Below are 13,929 nucleotides of genomic sequence, written 5' to 3'. Positions count from 1 at the left end.
TAATAAATTTTTTAATGTTCATAATGATATTATTTTTATAAATATCCACATGTGTTGGTGTACGTGTGCTTGTGCGAGTATGACAAAATATATATAGAGAGACAATGTATAGGGGGCACCTAAATTTTCTTTGCCTAAGGGCATCAGATACTTGGACCAGCCCTGACCATGCCACCTCTGTTCTGACAAAAGAATAGAACTGGCATGCCAAGGGTAGCCCTGGTCATCTAAGCAAGAACTGCAGAAAATTTAGGGTATGTTGCCATAACTAAAGATAAGGCAGACGTTTTGTCCAGCAACCCTGGCAAGGGACCACAAAGCTTAAACTACTTTTGAGCAGGAGATAAGCTTAGTGCATTACAAAGTCTGCTTTAGATTTGTTGAGGATTTTTTTTTTTTTTTTTTTTTGCTCGTTACATAGTTCTAGTGAAACCTGAATGAGGAGTTGCAGTGTATGCAGCCTTTTTAGACTGGTCTGCCTTGTTGTTGGAAAATCAATGGTTAGAAAACAGTCAGGATTCTGAGTGGAGGGAGCAAAAATAATTTTAGTTATTACAATGGAGGAAGAGAGCAGAAGCAATAAAAAAATCATGAAAAAAAGTCAAAGAAATCCCAAAGATCAATACCAATTGTCACCATTGTAGTGCCACAGAACCCGAGACTGAGATTGGCTAGGAAAAGGATGATCTGCATAAAAAGAACTCTTGTCAGCTCTGTAGTCAGAGTTGACAAGAGGAGATAACAACAGCAGTGTATTTAGGAGAGCGGAATGAGAAATGATACAGGATACTGGAAGAATGATGAGGATCTTTGGCATGCATATATATATATATATATATATATATATATATATAAAGAAAGGGATTGATTTTATCTATTAACTCCAGTGAAGGAGAAGTGAAGCATCATGAAGTATAACACTGCAGGGCATGGGCATGCCAGAACCGTCTAGGTTCACATATCTAGGATCATGTGTCCAAAGTGATGGATAAACTGGAAAAATGTTTCAGGTATCTTTTGTGATACAAAAGTGTCTAGCAGGTTAAAAGGAAAGATCAACAATATGGTAGTTTTGGCAAATGACCAAGAGATAGGAGAAGAGAATGGATGTAGATGAAATGAGAACGCCGAGACTTGCAAGTGGTGTAACAAGATTGAGCAAGATCACTGATCAGAGGAACAATGAAGGCAACCCAGGTATCTGGAAAGATTAGGGAATCAACACTAAGGTGGTTTGGTCATGTTATGCAGTAAGTTTGGTGAAAGAATTAATAATTGTGGCAGGTACGAATGAATTGAAAGGTGATAAATTTTTTATGAGAGAGGACTTGAAAGTATTGTTAAAGGTAGCGAAAGAAAAGAGTGACAAAGTTAGAATGGTTAGTCTATTGCCACGGTATGACAGAGAAGAGTTTAGAAGGAGGGCCATAATCGCAAATGACATTATGCGCAGGTTATGCGGACGGTGTGGTGTGGAATTCGTGGACGTGTGGAATGAGTCTGAAGGGCGAAAGGACTTATACAAGATGGATGGCCTGCATTTGAATGGACTTGGTGTGCGGAGACTGGAAAGAGTGTTGCTGAATGAAGTGAAAATGGATGTGCAAAACCAGGGAAACTAGAACTACCAAGGAGGGGGGGAAATGGATATGCAGACATCAGTGAGACAGATGAGTGTAAGAATGTATATAATGTACCCGAGCCAGCACTAAGGACAAAAAATGGGAATGGGTCATTTAGAATAACGCATCAATATAGGGGTGGAACTAAGGGATCACTGCATTTCTGCAAGGGTCACTGCAAGGGATCACAGGTTATTGGCATTAGTGAAACATGGCTGATGGAAGATGATATAGTTAGTGGGATAGAATGTGTAGGTTATAGTGTGTTCAGGAGGGACAGAGAGAATAAAATGGGAGGAGGGGTATTATTGATGATAGCTGATGAACTGCAGCCAAGGAGAATTGAAGTTGTATCGCAGGATAGTGAAAGGAGCTCATTTGAGGCTATTTGGTGTCAGATTGAGACTGCAGAATAAAATATACAGTTGGGTGCTGCTATAGACCAGGTGATGGAATAGATGGTGGAGATAGTATGCATAGGGAAATTGATGAAATGAGTGGAAGGAGGGTAATTATTATGGGGGATTTCAACTATGGTAACATTGATTGGAAGGAGGAGAGGACACATGTGAGGAAGGAAAAGGATTTTATTCAATTATTAAGGGATAACTATCTGAGACAGCATGTAATTGAAAATACTAGGGGTGTGAGAGTGCTTCATCTGGTAATAGCATCTGAGAATTTGACTGTAATGAATATGACCATGTTGCCACCTATTGGTGAGAGTGATCATAAGGTCTTGACCTGGGAGGTGGCTAAAGGTGTGGAATTTTCAATTAAGACAGGGTATATGTGGAATTACCGTGCTGGCAAGTATGACAAGCTTAGGAGATTACTTGGATCAGTGCCATGGCATGTACAACTGCAAGGGCTGGACGTCGATAGAGCATGGGAAGTGGTCAAGGAGCATTTACAGGAGGGAGGTTATGGCTGATTGTATACCTAGGGTCTGAATAGTAAAACAAGTAGAGGTTAAATGGATGAATAACACCATTAAGCTTGAGCTGCAAAAAAAGAAACAACTTTGGAGAGAATTTAAAGAAAGGGGTGACCTGCAGGCACACAAACGGTATAAAGTGCAGGCCAGAAAGGTAACGAGTGTGGTAAAAAAAACAAAAGCGGATTATGAAAGGAAACTAGCTATGCAAGCAAAAGAGAATCCCAAACAGTTCTTTCAATATGCTGCAAGCAAGAAAAAACTGTACACGGCAAAATGATTTTAAGGAATGACGATGGTAAGGAGGTCACTGAATCAGTCGATATAGTGGAGTTACTGAGCGAGCACTTTGCAAAAGCATATCATCCAGGTGGTGACATTGAAAAAAAATGAAGGAACCATTAGTTTATACGGGAATAGTGATGAATGAAGTGGAGGTGACTAGTCTATTACAGAACCTTAATGTGAACACATCTGTGGGATTGGATGGTATACCGGCACGGGTCTTGCGTGAAGCGGCTAAGGAATTATCAGTGCCTTTGACCATGTTGTTTAATCTGAGTCTCAGGTCTGGTTTAGTCCCGAAGGTGTGGAAAGAGGGGAAAATAGTTTCACTGCATAAAGGAGGATCCAAGACTACGGTTACAAATTACCGACCGATCAGCAAATCAGTAATCGTTGTCAAGGTCTTGGAGAAAGTAGTCAAGGGAAAAATACAGGAATGGATTGATGAAAATGATATACTGTACAGGGGACAGCATGGTTTTATGAAGGGTAGATCATGCTTCAGTAACTTGCTCAAGTTTTATTACAAGGTGATGGCTGAACTGGATAAGGGAAATGGGTTTACAGTGATACTGCTGGACCTGGCAAAGGCATTTGACAGGATACCACATGGAATACTAATCCGTAAACTACAACATATGGGAATGGATATAGGGTTGGTGAGATGGATAGGTGGTTGGTTGATGGAGAGATATCAAAGAGTAGTTTATTCAGGAGTAGAGTCCAAAAGACGGCCTGTGACTAGTGGTGTGCCGCAGGGTTCTGTTCTTGGATCACTGCTGTTTAATTTGTTCATTAACGATATAGGGAAGGATCTAAGTGGAACAATTCATTTGTTCGCTGATGATGCAAAGTTGGATAGGGCAATAGTGAATGCAGATGATGTCAAAGTCTTGTAGGATGACTTAGATAGATTGGAGTTCTGGGCTAAGGAGAATGGATGTCAATTTAATGTGACAAAATGTAAGGTTATGCATTTTGGGGTGAAAAGATTAGCAGCAGTATGCCACATTAGTGGAACTGTACTCCAGGAAATTGATGAGGCACGAGATTTAGGAGTGTTGGTGGATAAGGAGTTGAAGTTTAGGGGGCACATTGCAAAAGTAGCTAAATCAGCTCATCAACTCACTTGGTTGTTGAAAAATACTTTGACGAGCAGAGACAAGCAAGTTATTGTACCTCTGTACCGAGCCTTGATAAGACCTCATCTCGACTACTGTGCCCAGATTTGGTCACCTAGGGTTCCTTCTTGATGGGGAGGAGGTGGAGAGGATCCAGAGGCGAGTGACTAAGATGATAACAGGTCTATGGAATGAACCATATGAGAACAGGTTGAAGATTTGTGGGTTGCAGAAACTAGTTGATAGGCGGAAAAGGGGAGATATGATTGAGACATTCAAATTGCTAAAGGGATTCTATAGGATTAATTCGGAGGATATTTTTGAGATCAGGACTGGTGGTGGGAGAACTAGGGGACACCTATGGAAGCTGGGCAAGAGTGTGGTTAGCAGGGGTGTTAGAGCTGGGTTCTTTACTTTTAGAGTGGTAAATGAGTGGAATAAGCTGCCAGAGTCTGTTGTGGGTGCTATGATGGTGAACGAGTTCAAGGCAAGGTATGACAGATACTGTGAGAATGTAATCACATAATTGTGTGGACATGATGTTTAGGGCCTCCCTCGATGAGTCTAAGGACTCCTGGAGTCGCCCGAAATAATAATAATAAATAATAATAATAATAAGTTAAAAGTTATATGGGAAGGAGAGCACTGGAGATGAAGCCACTAGGGAAAAGAAGTACTGGGAGGCCTAAACAATGATGGCTGGACAGCTTGAGAGGGGACCTCCAAGACCTCGGACTAGAGGAGAAAATGGCCTTGGATAGAACTGAGTGGAGGAGGTTGATCCACTGCAGCAACCCCCCACTTGAGTTTGAATGAAGATGAAGGAGTTCCAGTGGGGGAGAAAAAAAATTATATAAGAAAGAGATTGATTTCATCTATTAGCTCCAGTGGAGGGGGGGGGAATTAAAAGCTTGATTGGCAGTATCTCCAAAAGCCAACTGTTTGTAAATTGAGGTAAAATTATAATGTATTTAAAATGACGTTCACCTGATTGGATGCAACTCAACAGTAAATTATTTTCTGCATTTTTAAGCTGAGGAAGACATCAAATCAGCTCTATGGTTAGATGACATTTTTAATTTATTAAAACTAATATTTTTTTTTTAGTAGTCCTTACAAATGTGGATCATAGGGGGACCAAAATGTAAGCAGTTCTGTAATCTCTTTCTCCATAATGCCATTGAATATAAAACAAAAGACAACTGGAAATACTGACAACATGCTGTGTTTATGCTTTTGTTTTGTTATGTTTTTGATTTTTTGCAGTTGTTTTGAGATGTTCGTTAATTTGAATCTTACACACCCACACACAGAGAACCATGTAGACTTTGCCAGTTCATGAATATGTAAGAGATAAGAGAGAACACTAGAATAAGACGGTAACAATTATTTTAATTAATAAGATGATGTTTCATCCTAATGAAAAACAAAAACAAGATTGCAGCATGTTGGCAGTGTTCGCAATTGCCTTTTGTTTTATATTCTGGCAGTGTGGGAACAGATTACAAAACTGGAAATGGCATTAAATTAAAAAATTCTTGGAAATGGCATTAGATTTTAAACATAAACCCAAGTATCATCTTCTCTGAATACATCATAGCTAACATTAGACAAACATGTGCCAGCAAATGCGTAAACATGTACAATATGATGAACAATGCAACACACAATTAGAAATATTAAAAAACATCAAACTCTTCTATAACTACATTGATGTTGTCAACTTTTTTCAGTCATTACTATTTGTCTGCCAGTCTGTATGATTATAAATGGAGAAATCCTATGTAATTAAGATGAAACTTCATGTGGTTAATTAAAATGTCACCATCTTATTCTCGTGTTCTGCCTTATAATCTCTTACATACATATATACTCAGATTAATTTCCAAAATACCATCATTATATAATATATGTATATATATATGTATATATATATATATATATATATATATAAATATACACATTAGTATACTGATGGTATTAGAATTACTAATTCTAAAATTAATCTGAAGAAATTTAAATATTAAAGTTGGCTTTCAATTATCTTTATTCTTATAATTTTAATTTATTACCCCCATCTCATGTCAATAATTGGATAATATTTTATAATAATTGATATATTAATGTGAAATGTTCAAGAATGCACGTTTAACTTTGATGTGATAAATTTACATTTTTGCTCTCTGTTTAAAAGAACTTAATATAAAAATTATTATGGTTATTATTATGATTATTATCTGAGGCCTCCAGGGAATCAAGGACTCATCAAGGAAGACTATACATTGCCCAAACCAGCTGTTATACCTTTCCTTAAACTCATTCACACTAAATTATACACAGCATATACTCAAAATTATACAGGATCATTATGAATGAAAATTATTTTATAAGCTAAAATGAAAAAGTTTATTAGCTACAGATAGATAAATGTGAGGGATAATAGTCAAAATAAAAACTTTCTTTTGAAATTCGTCACACTTTGTTGGTTACACCTAAGATGGTCTAACTGCAACATGTTTATATATATGAGGGTGGTCTGAAAAGATCTTGGCCTAACAATGAAAAACATATTTATAATTTCAAAATTATTTTTATTTTTCAATATAATCTCCCTCCCTGATTGATTCAGCCAGAGAGGCATGTGGTGATGTTGTCTGCAAGGATAGAAAAATCAGAATTCCATGGTGGACACAGAAAGTTAAAGAGGCAGTGAAGGAAAAGAAGAAAGCATATCAAAAGTTCCTGGCAAATAAGTCAGCTTGTGCTCTTAGAGACAAATACAGATACAAATATAAGAAAGCAAAACACTGTGTAAAATTAGCTAAACAAATGTCATGAAAAGACTTTGGTAAAAACATAGTAAATAAATATCAAGAAGGTGGCAAGATATTCTGGAGGTTGTTGAAGAAGCTCAAAAATGGAGGAAAGAGTGTTGTAAAAGGAATTAGAGATGACAAAGGTGACATGAAAAAGGGAGAAAAAGATATCCTTGAAGTATGGAGTAATTACTTCAAAAAATTACTAAATGAAACAAGCAGTGATAGCACAGTGGTAAAAAACACTGACCATGCATGCAGTCGGGAATACATATCCATACTTGAAGTAGAAAAAGCCATCTAAGACTTGAAATGTGGAAAGGCAGCAGGAATAGATGATATTCGACCAGAAATGCTGAAGAATGGAAGTATAAAAGTCTAACAGTGGCTGCACTGCATAATTCAGAAGACCTGGATAGAGGGACGAATTCCCGACAATTGGAGTAGAGCTCTCATAGTACCACATATAAAAAGGGAAATAAAACTGAATGTGAGAATTACAGAGGTATTTCCCTACTGAGTGTTCCTGGTAAGATTTATGCAAGTATACTTGAGAAATGGTTGAAAACAACTGTGGAAGAAAAGCTTGGTGAAGAACAAGCTGGATTCAGACCAAACAGAGGCTGTCAGGATCAGATCTTCACTTTACGACAAATAATGGAGAAAGCATGGTAATATAACAAAGATCTATATTTAAGTTTTGTAGATCTGGAAAAGGCATATGACAAGGTGCCAAGAGAGAAGCTGTTCAATATGCTACAGTCATATGGTGTGAATGGGGCATTATATCAAGCAATACTTAGTCTTTATTTGAGTTGTAAGTCAGCAGTTAAAATTGAAGGAAGTACAGGAAGATGGTTTAATGTTAAATCTGGCGTCAGACAAGGATGTACATTATCCCCTCTGTTATCCATTATTTATATGGATCACATTATGAAGGAAAGTGGTATTAAACTTGATATCAAAATTGGAGATGTTAATGTCAGCTCCTTGCTTTATGCAGATGATGTTATACTTCTAAATAAATCCGCTACAAGTCTGCAAGATTCTCTGACTAAATTGAATAACTGTTGTAATGATATGGTATGAAGGTCAGCAATAACAAGTCAAAGACAATGAAAATAAGCAGAATCACTGAAAATGTCAACTGTGTTGTGAATGGTGTGGTAAGTAAAACATTTCAGCTACTTAGGCACGGTTTTTAGTGAAGATGGTAAATTAAATATGGAAATAAACAACAAAGCTGGCATAGTAGGAAGTCAATTGAATAAATTCATATGGAATAAGAGAGAAATTAGTCGGAACACTAAATTAGCTGTATACAAGACAGTGTTCAAACCCGTTCTAACTTATTGATCTGAGAGCTGGGTCAGAAGTAAAACACTTGATCAAAGACTAGAGACTGCAGATATGAGAGTCCTGAGAAAGATTAGAGGCGTGAACAGATGGCATCAATGGCAATATCATATTAAAAATAAGGAAATTACGAAAGAACTTGACATTGTCAGCATCCAGGAATGTGTTAGGAGAACTAATCTCAGGTGGTATGGTCACTTAAACAGAATGGGCAAATAAAGATTAGCAAAACTAGTGTTCTCTGCCAGGTTGGCAGGAAAAAACCCAGAAGAAGACAAAGATATAGGTGGATTGATACAGTAAAAAGTGCCTTAGACGATAGAAATATAAGATCTGATAATGTTGGAATCTTGACAAGTAACAGACTGATTTGGAGGAAAATTGTAGATAGGAAGTTAGTAATGTTGTAAATTTTTCATATAGTACTATCATATGCTGTACACCCCCCCCTCCCCACCCACCCAAGGGTACATGGCAGGAATTTGATGATGATGATATAATCTCCCTTAAGACTAATACATTTATTCCAGGGATGCTCCAGAACCATTATCCTGTCCCTGCAGTGGTTCTCAGTAAGATCTACAAAATACCTCTCTACAGCTGCAATCACTCAAAGAAAAATGCTGACCAGTGGGAAGAGTTTTAGTTTTGGGAAGAGACAGAAGTCAGAGGGAGACACATCTGGAGAATAGGGCAAATGTTCCAACAATTCATAGTACAGATCCCTTAATTTTCTCATTGCCAAAACACCTTCGTGGGCAGGTGCATTGTCTTGATTAAAGATGATTTTTTTTTCTCTTCTGCAAACTGGGTCTTTTCTCACGAATGTTTTCGTCTAGTCTGGTTAAAAGATAGGAATAATATTCCCTGGTTATTGTTTTACACTTTTAAAGATAATTAATAACATCCCAAATGCCGATGCCATGACCTTTCCTGCTGATGGAACTGACTTTGTCTTCTTTGGAGCTGAACAACCAGCTTCTGTCCACTGTTTGGATTCTAGTGTGTAATGGTGAATGTATGTCACATCCATAGTAATAAATCAACACACAAAATCAGTTTTATTCTTGTTAAAATGCTCCAAGCACTGTTCAGAGATTTTTATACGAGTGCATTTTTGATCTGCTGTGAGCAAGTGCAACACCCATCTTGTGCAATCCTTTTTCATTTGCAATTCTCCAAGCAAAATATATCTTACACGTTCTTTTGAAATGCCTATAGTAGTATCAGTAGTTTCACACACTTTGACTCGCCGGTCATCCAATACCATTTTGTGCACTTGATTAATGATTTCTGGTGTTGTTACACTTTTGGATGTCCTTCACGTGGATCATCTTCAAGGCTGGTACGGCCACGTTTAAACTCGGCAGCCCATTTCTTAATTGTCGAAAATGAAGGAGAAGAGTGCCCATAAACTTTTATGAACTTCGAATGAATTTCTTTTGGTATTAAACCTTCTTTTACAAAGAATTTTATAACTGCACGATACTCAATTTTATCCATTTCAAGGGATACAGACAACACTTTTGCTTCAGACAGCGCCATATAAAACAAACTACTTCATAGAATGAGTTGCAATTTCACACGGATGCTTATGACATGTACCAACTTACAAAAAAAAAAAAAAAAAATCTTGCCGATAGTTGTCATCTATGGTCGATGCCGAGAAATTTTCAGACCATCCTCATATAAACATTAGATGAATAATTGTTATTCAGTTTAGGTCAAAGTCAAACTATAAAATATGAATAACTTCCAACAGACGTTACAGCAAAATTTTGGCTACAAAAGAAATAAACTTTTCTCACCCATAACTGCATACTCTGATAGTGAACTATTGCAAACAGTATAAGCAGCTTGGTCTGGCCACAGGTGACATAAAGGACGATGAGTGGTCTTATCAATTGTTTGGTGGTGTAGTACATGGTGGCGATGGCTGCAAGAGTATAGATAGCTTTAAGAGTGATCATATGGAATTTTATCAAGAAAGGTAAAATTTAATTTGTAGGAAACTGGTTTCTTTTAAGTCAAAGTTAATTTTTTCCCTAATTAGTTACCAAATGTTTAACCAATTTAAGAAGTTAAATAGTATGAATAGAATATGAGTGTTACATAACAAAATAATATTGGGTCAATTCTGCTATATAATCTTCTCTACTGATTTATAATCAGTAGAGAAGATTAAAAAATTTAATACATTCTCTGATCAAATAAAAGTCCTATTACCTTAAAAATATTATATTGTAATTATATTATATATGATATACGTATTATATTGACATTGTTACTGACTTCATGTCAACGAATTTCCTCCAAAATTACTCTTTCACTTGTGGGATCTTATACCTCTGTCTTCTAGGGCAGATGCATCAATCCACCTAGATCCTTTTTTTAGCTCTGGATCTTTTTTTTTTTTTTTTGGGCAACAAATGCCTGTTTTGCTAATGTTTCCTTTCCTATTCGGTTTATCTTTGTTCACATACACTCTTGAATGTTAACATTAGGTTCCTTCCTAATATCTGTATTTTTAATATGATTCTGCCACTGATGCCAACTTTCTAACATAACTCTCAGATCCATAAGTTAAAAGTGGTTTGAACACCATCTCATATGTTGCTACTTTAGTGTTTTGGCTCATTTCTCTCTTATTCAATATAAATTTTTTTCAATAGGATGACTCTGTGGCACATTAGCTTTACTTATTCTGTTGTCAATTTTCATATTTAATTTGGCATTTTCACTAGAAACTGTGCTGAAGTAGCTGTAATAATTTACTTATTATGATAAAATTATGGAGACTACTACTTGTGTTAAGGATAATTACTTTAATTTCCCAATGTTTCATACTTCATATCCAAGTAATCATCTGGAGTACACACAGAAGAGCTACATTACAATTCACACAGCATGCCAGATCAACCAGTATTCTATTGGCTTGACCTCCAGTGAAAAAAACATCTAACTATATCCTACTTTTACATGGGGCAGAGAACAAATTTATATTATCCTTTAATACAGAAATAATGGCACAACCAATAATTTAACATAAATGTTTGTTATATTAAGATGAAGATACTGGAGTATACCAGTCCTAATTACAATTTTCAATGACCTCTTAGAAGAAAAGGTTATGTGGATAGAATGTGTGTGTGTGTGTGTTATCCAGATTCTTGGCATTTTTTGACCATCATTATTGTTGAGATTAGAGTGGTTAATTAGAATATTTCACTGACTTCCTTAAATTTTGCATTCATACTAAGTTTTAGTGTGATGTAATAAAGAGGTGCCTTTCTAGTCAATTCTATGTATGATCACCAAGACCAGATTTACCATAATTATTAAATTTAATGTGGTTTTAGGTTTCTTTTTTCACACAGGAACTGTGCATCCAGTTTTACCTATATAAGGCAGGTTACAGGTGCATTGAATACAGTATGGTGGGCCACAGGAAGAAGGGGATTCTTGGAGGAAACGAATGAGTTCTTTCATTTTGCAAGAGTTAAAGGTTGCATTAAGATTTATTTGTGTAGTATTCTGTTTATTTTATCTGATACACCTTTAATGTATGGAATGGATATAATTTTAATATACAGGTATCCCTTGCTTAACGTAGGATCTGATTAACACAGTGAAATTGATTGCGACAATCCCTTGATATATGCGGCAAGACTTTTAATTAATGTGCTTTTAAATTTACCATGCAAAAACATGAACGCCTCGAGGCGTCAGCATGATGACGTCATTCCTCCCATGCAGCTGTGCTGGAGAGTTATTTTGCTTGCTATTGTAGAATTCATTCTGATAAGAAAAAAACTAAAACTGTTCAAAGGACCCTTGATAATTTTTTTTTTGATAAAAAATTGCAGTAACTAATGTAGGTTCAAGCATTTATTTATTAAACATTTACTTTGCATAGAGTACCCATATAAAACAAATCATTAATACAGTAATCAGTCATGGACTAATTGTAATTTTTACCATTGATTATTATATTTGATTAACGCGATTTTGATATATGCAGTAACATTGAGAGATTAATTAATTGCGTTAATCAAAGGATACCTGTAATCTAATTTATTTTTTTTTTATTTTCAGGTGTAGTCTTGTGAAGAATTTTGATAGAATTTTTGCTGTAGCTATTTTTCAGGAAAGTACTACTGATAATTTTTTTTTTTTATTCATGCTGAAGTGCGTTAATGATACTTAGTTTTTGTGTTGGGTGGTGGTGGCAAGAGGTTACATGTATATACTGGCCAGTATGTAAAATGATGAAAGAAAGATTCATCACATGAACAGTCACGTGATTAGCCTTTCAAGCCATGCCCTGAAAAGTGATGAATTTTCACTAATTAGTGAAGGTCCAAACTTTGATGTGGCACCTAGAATAGTTAACAAATTGGATTTTGTATATCATATTGAGAAATATATAAAGTTTCTCCCAACTAACATAGCTGATAAAATAAGATTAGAGACGTCTTGCATTTTAAGTGATGCTAAAGCAATAACTAGCAGTGCTGAAATCTTTAAAATCAAATCAGAATATCATGATTACTATTATTAAAAGCCAATAAAAGGAGTGCTACTGTTATTTTAAATAGAATTTACCTTCAAAAAATGAATCAATTAGTCTCTGACAACAACACCTCTCAACTGTGAAATATAACCCAACTAATCAGGGTTATATTTCATTTGACTTGAGTCAGATTAAAGAAACCAATGCAATTATGTAAATCACCACTCCCTGACCTTTAGACATTTAAAATAACCACTTCTCAGAGTACACTTGCTCTGAGAGTTTTAATCTACCTAAGATTCATAAGAACATACTACTTTGGCCGACAGATGAAAATATCGACAGCCTCAATTATTACCTAGCTAAGAAACAAGCATTGACACTCGAGGAGTCAATACATCATCCCCCCCCCCCCCCCCCATAAAAATACATAACACTTTGTAAACAAAATTAAAAACATCACACTTGATAAACATTTATTGGTCATTTCTGATGTATTTGCCATTTTCACTAATGCTCCAACCAATGACACAATTCTTTTACAGGAAACATTTCTACTTGATATCACGGCCCTTTTTGTGTGGCAAAATACATTTTACCTGCAAAAAGAAGGTACAGCGATGAACTCCATTATTCTCTCTCCCCACTGCTAACTTTTATATGGAACCTTATGAGCAATATGCTCTAGATTCTTTTACTTTAAAACCCAAAGTCTGGCCAATGTTGACAATGTTTTTATCTGGCCCCATGGCCGTCAGACTTTAGACACCTTCCTCAGCCACATGAACAAACACAAACAACTGCACACAACTGAAAGTCAGAACACACTACAATTTCTGGATACACTTGTCATATGTCTTCCTTCCTTCTAGCAGTCTTTTCTTAGTGGTTTAATGTAAGCCAGCACATAATGGCTAAAATATAGCCTTTGTTCTAATAGGTCATTATAAATTATGGCTAGTATTCCATGATCTTAATCTTAATATAACAAATGCTTATGCTAAATGAGTGATTAGGCCACCAATAAAAGATATAATAAATTATTCTCTGGTCATGCAAAAGCAGTATATATATCTTGATATAAGTTTTAATTTTCCTCACTACAGGCTAAGTAGAATAATGGTTGATCAAAACAGTGTCACTTTATCATAATGTTTAAACTGTAATGCAGCTTGTCTATATATATGTGTGTGTACTCCAGATGATGACTTCAATATGGAGGTTGAAGCATCAGGAAATTACAGCAATTATTCTTAACACAGTAGTAGTCACCATATTT

At 35.9% G+C, this 13,929-nt stretch overlaps 1 protein-coding gene across 1 annotated transcript in view; it reads right to left on the bottom strand.

The window, feature by feature from the left end:
- Positions 1 to 13,929, bottom strand: part of LOC150104414 (2-oxoglutarate dehydrogenase complex component E1-like) — a 596,096-nt gene that overhangs the window by 220,513 nt on the left and 361,654 nt on the right. Inside the window, exon 15 of the mRNA XM_090396361.1 lies at positions 9,946 to 10,073. Coding sequence (XP_090252487.1) covers positions 9,946 to 10,073 — 128 coding nt within the window. The remainder of the gene's footprint in view (positions 1 to 9,945; positions 10,074 to 13,929) is intronic.

This window comes from Typopeltis vanoorti, chromosome 8, assembly GCF_054136105.1.
Source record: "Typopeltis vanoorti isolate ZY-2024b chromosome 8, IOZ_Tvanoo_1.0, whole genome shotgun sequence".
NCBI classification, from domain to species: domain Eukaryota; kingdom Metazoa; phylum Arthropoda; class Arachnida; order Uropygi; family Thelyphonidae; genus Typopeltis; species Typopeltis vanoorti.
Note: the sequence above shows the minus strand (reverse complement) of the source record. Positions and strands in the feature narration are given on the sequence as shown.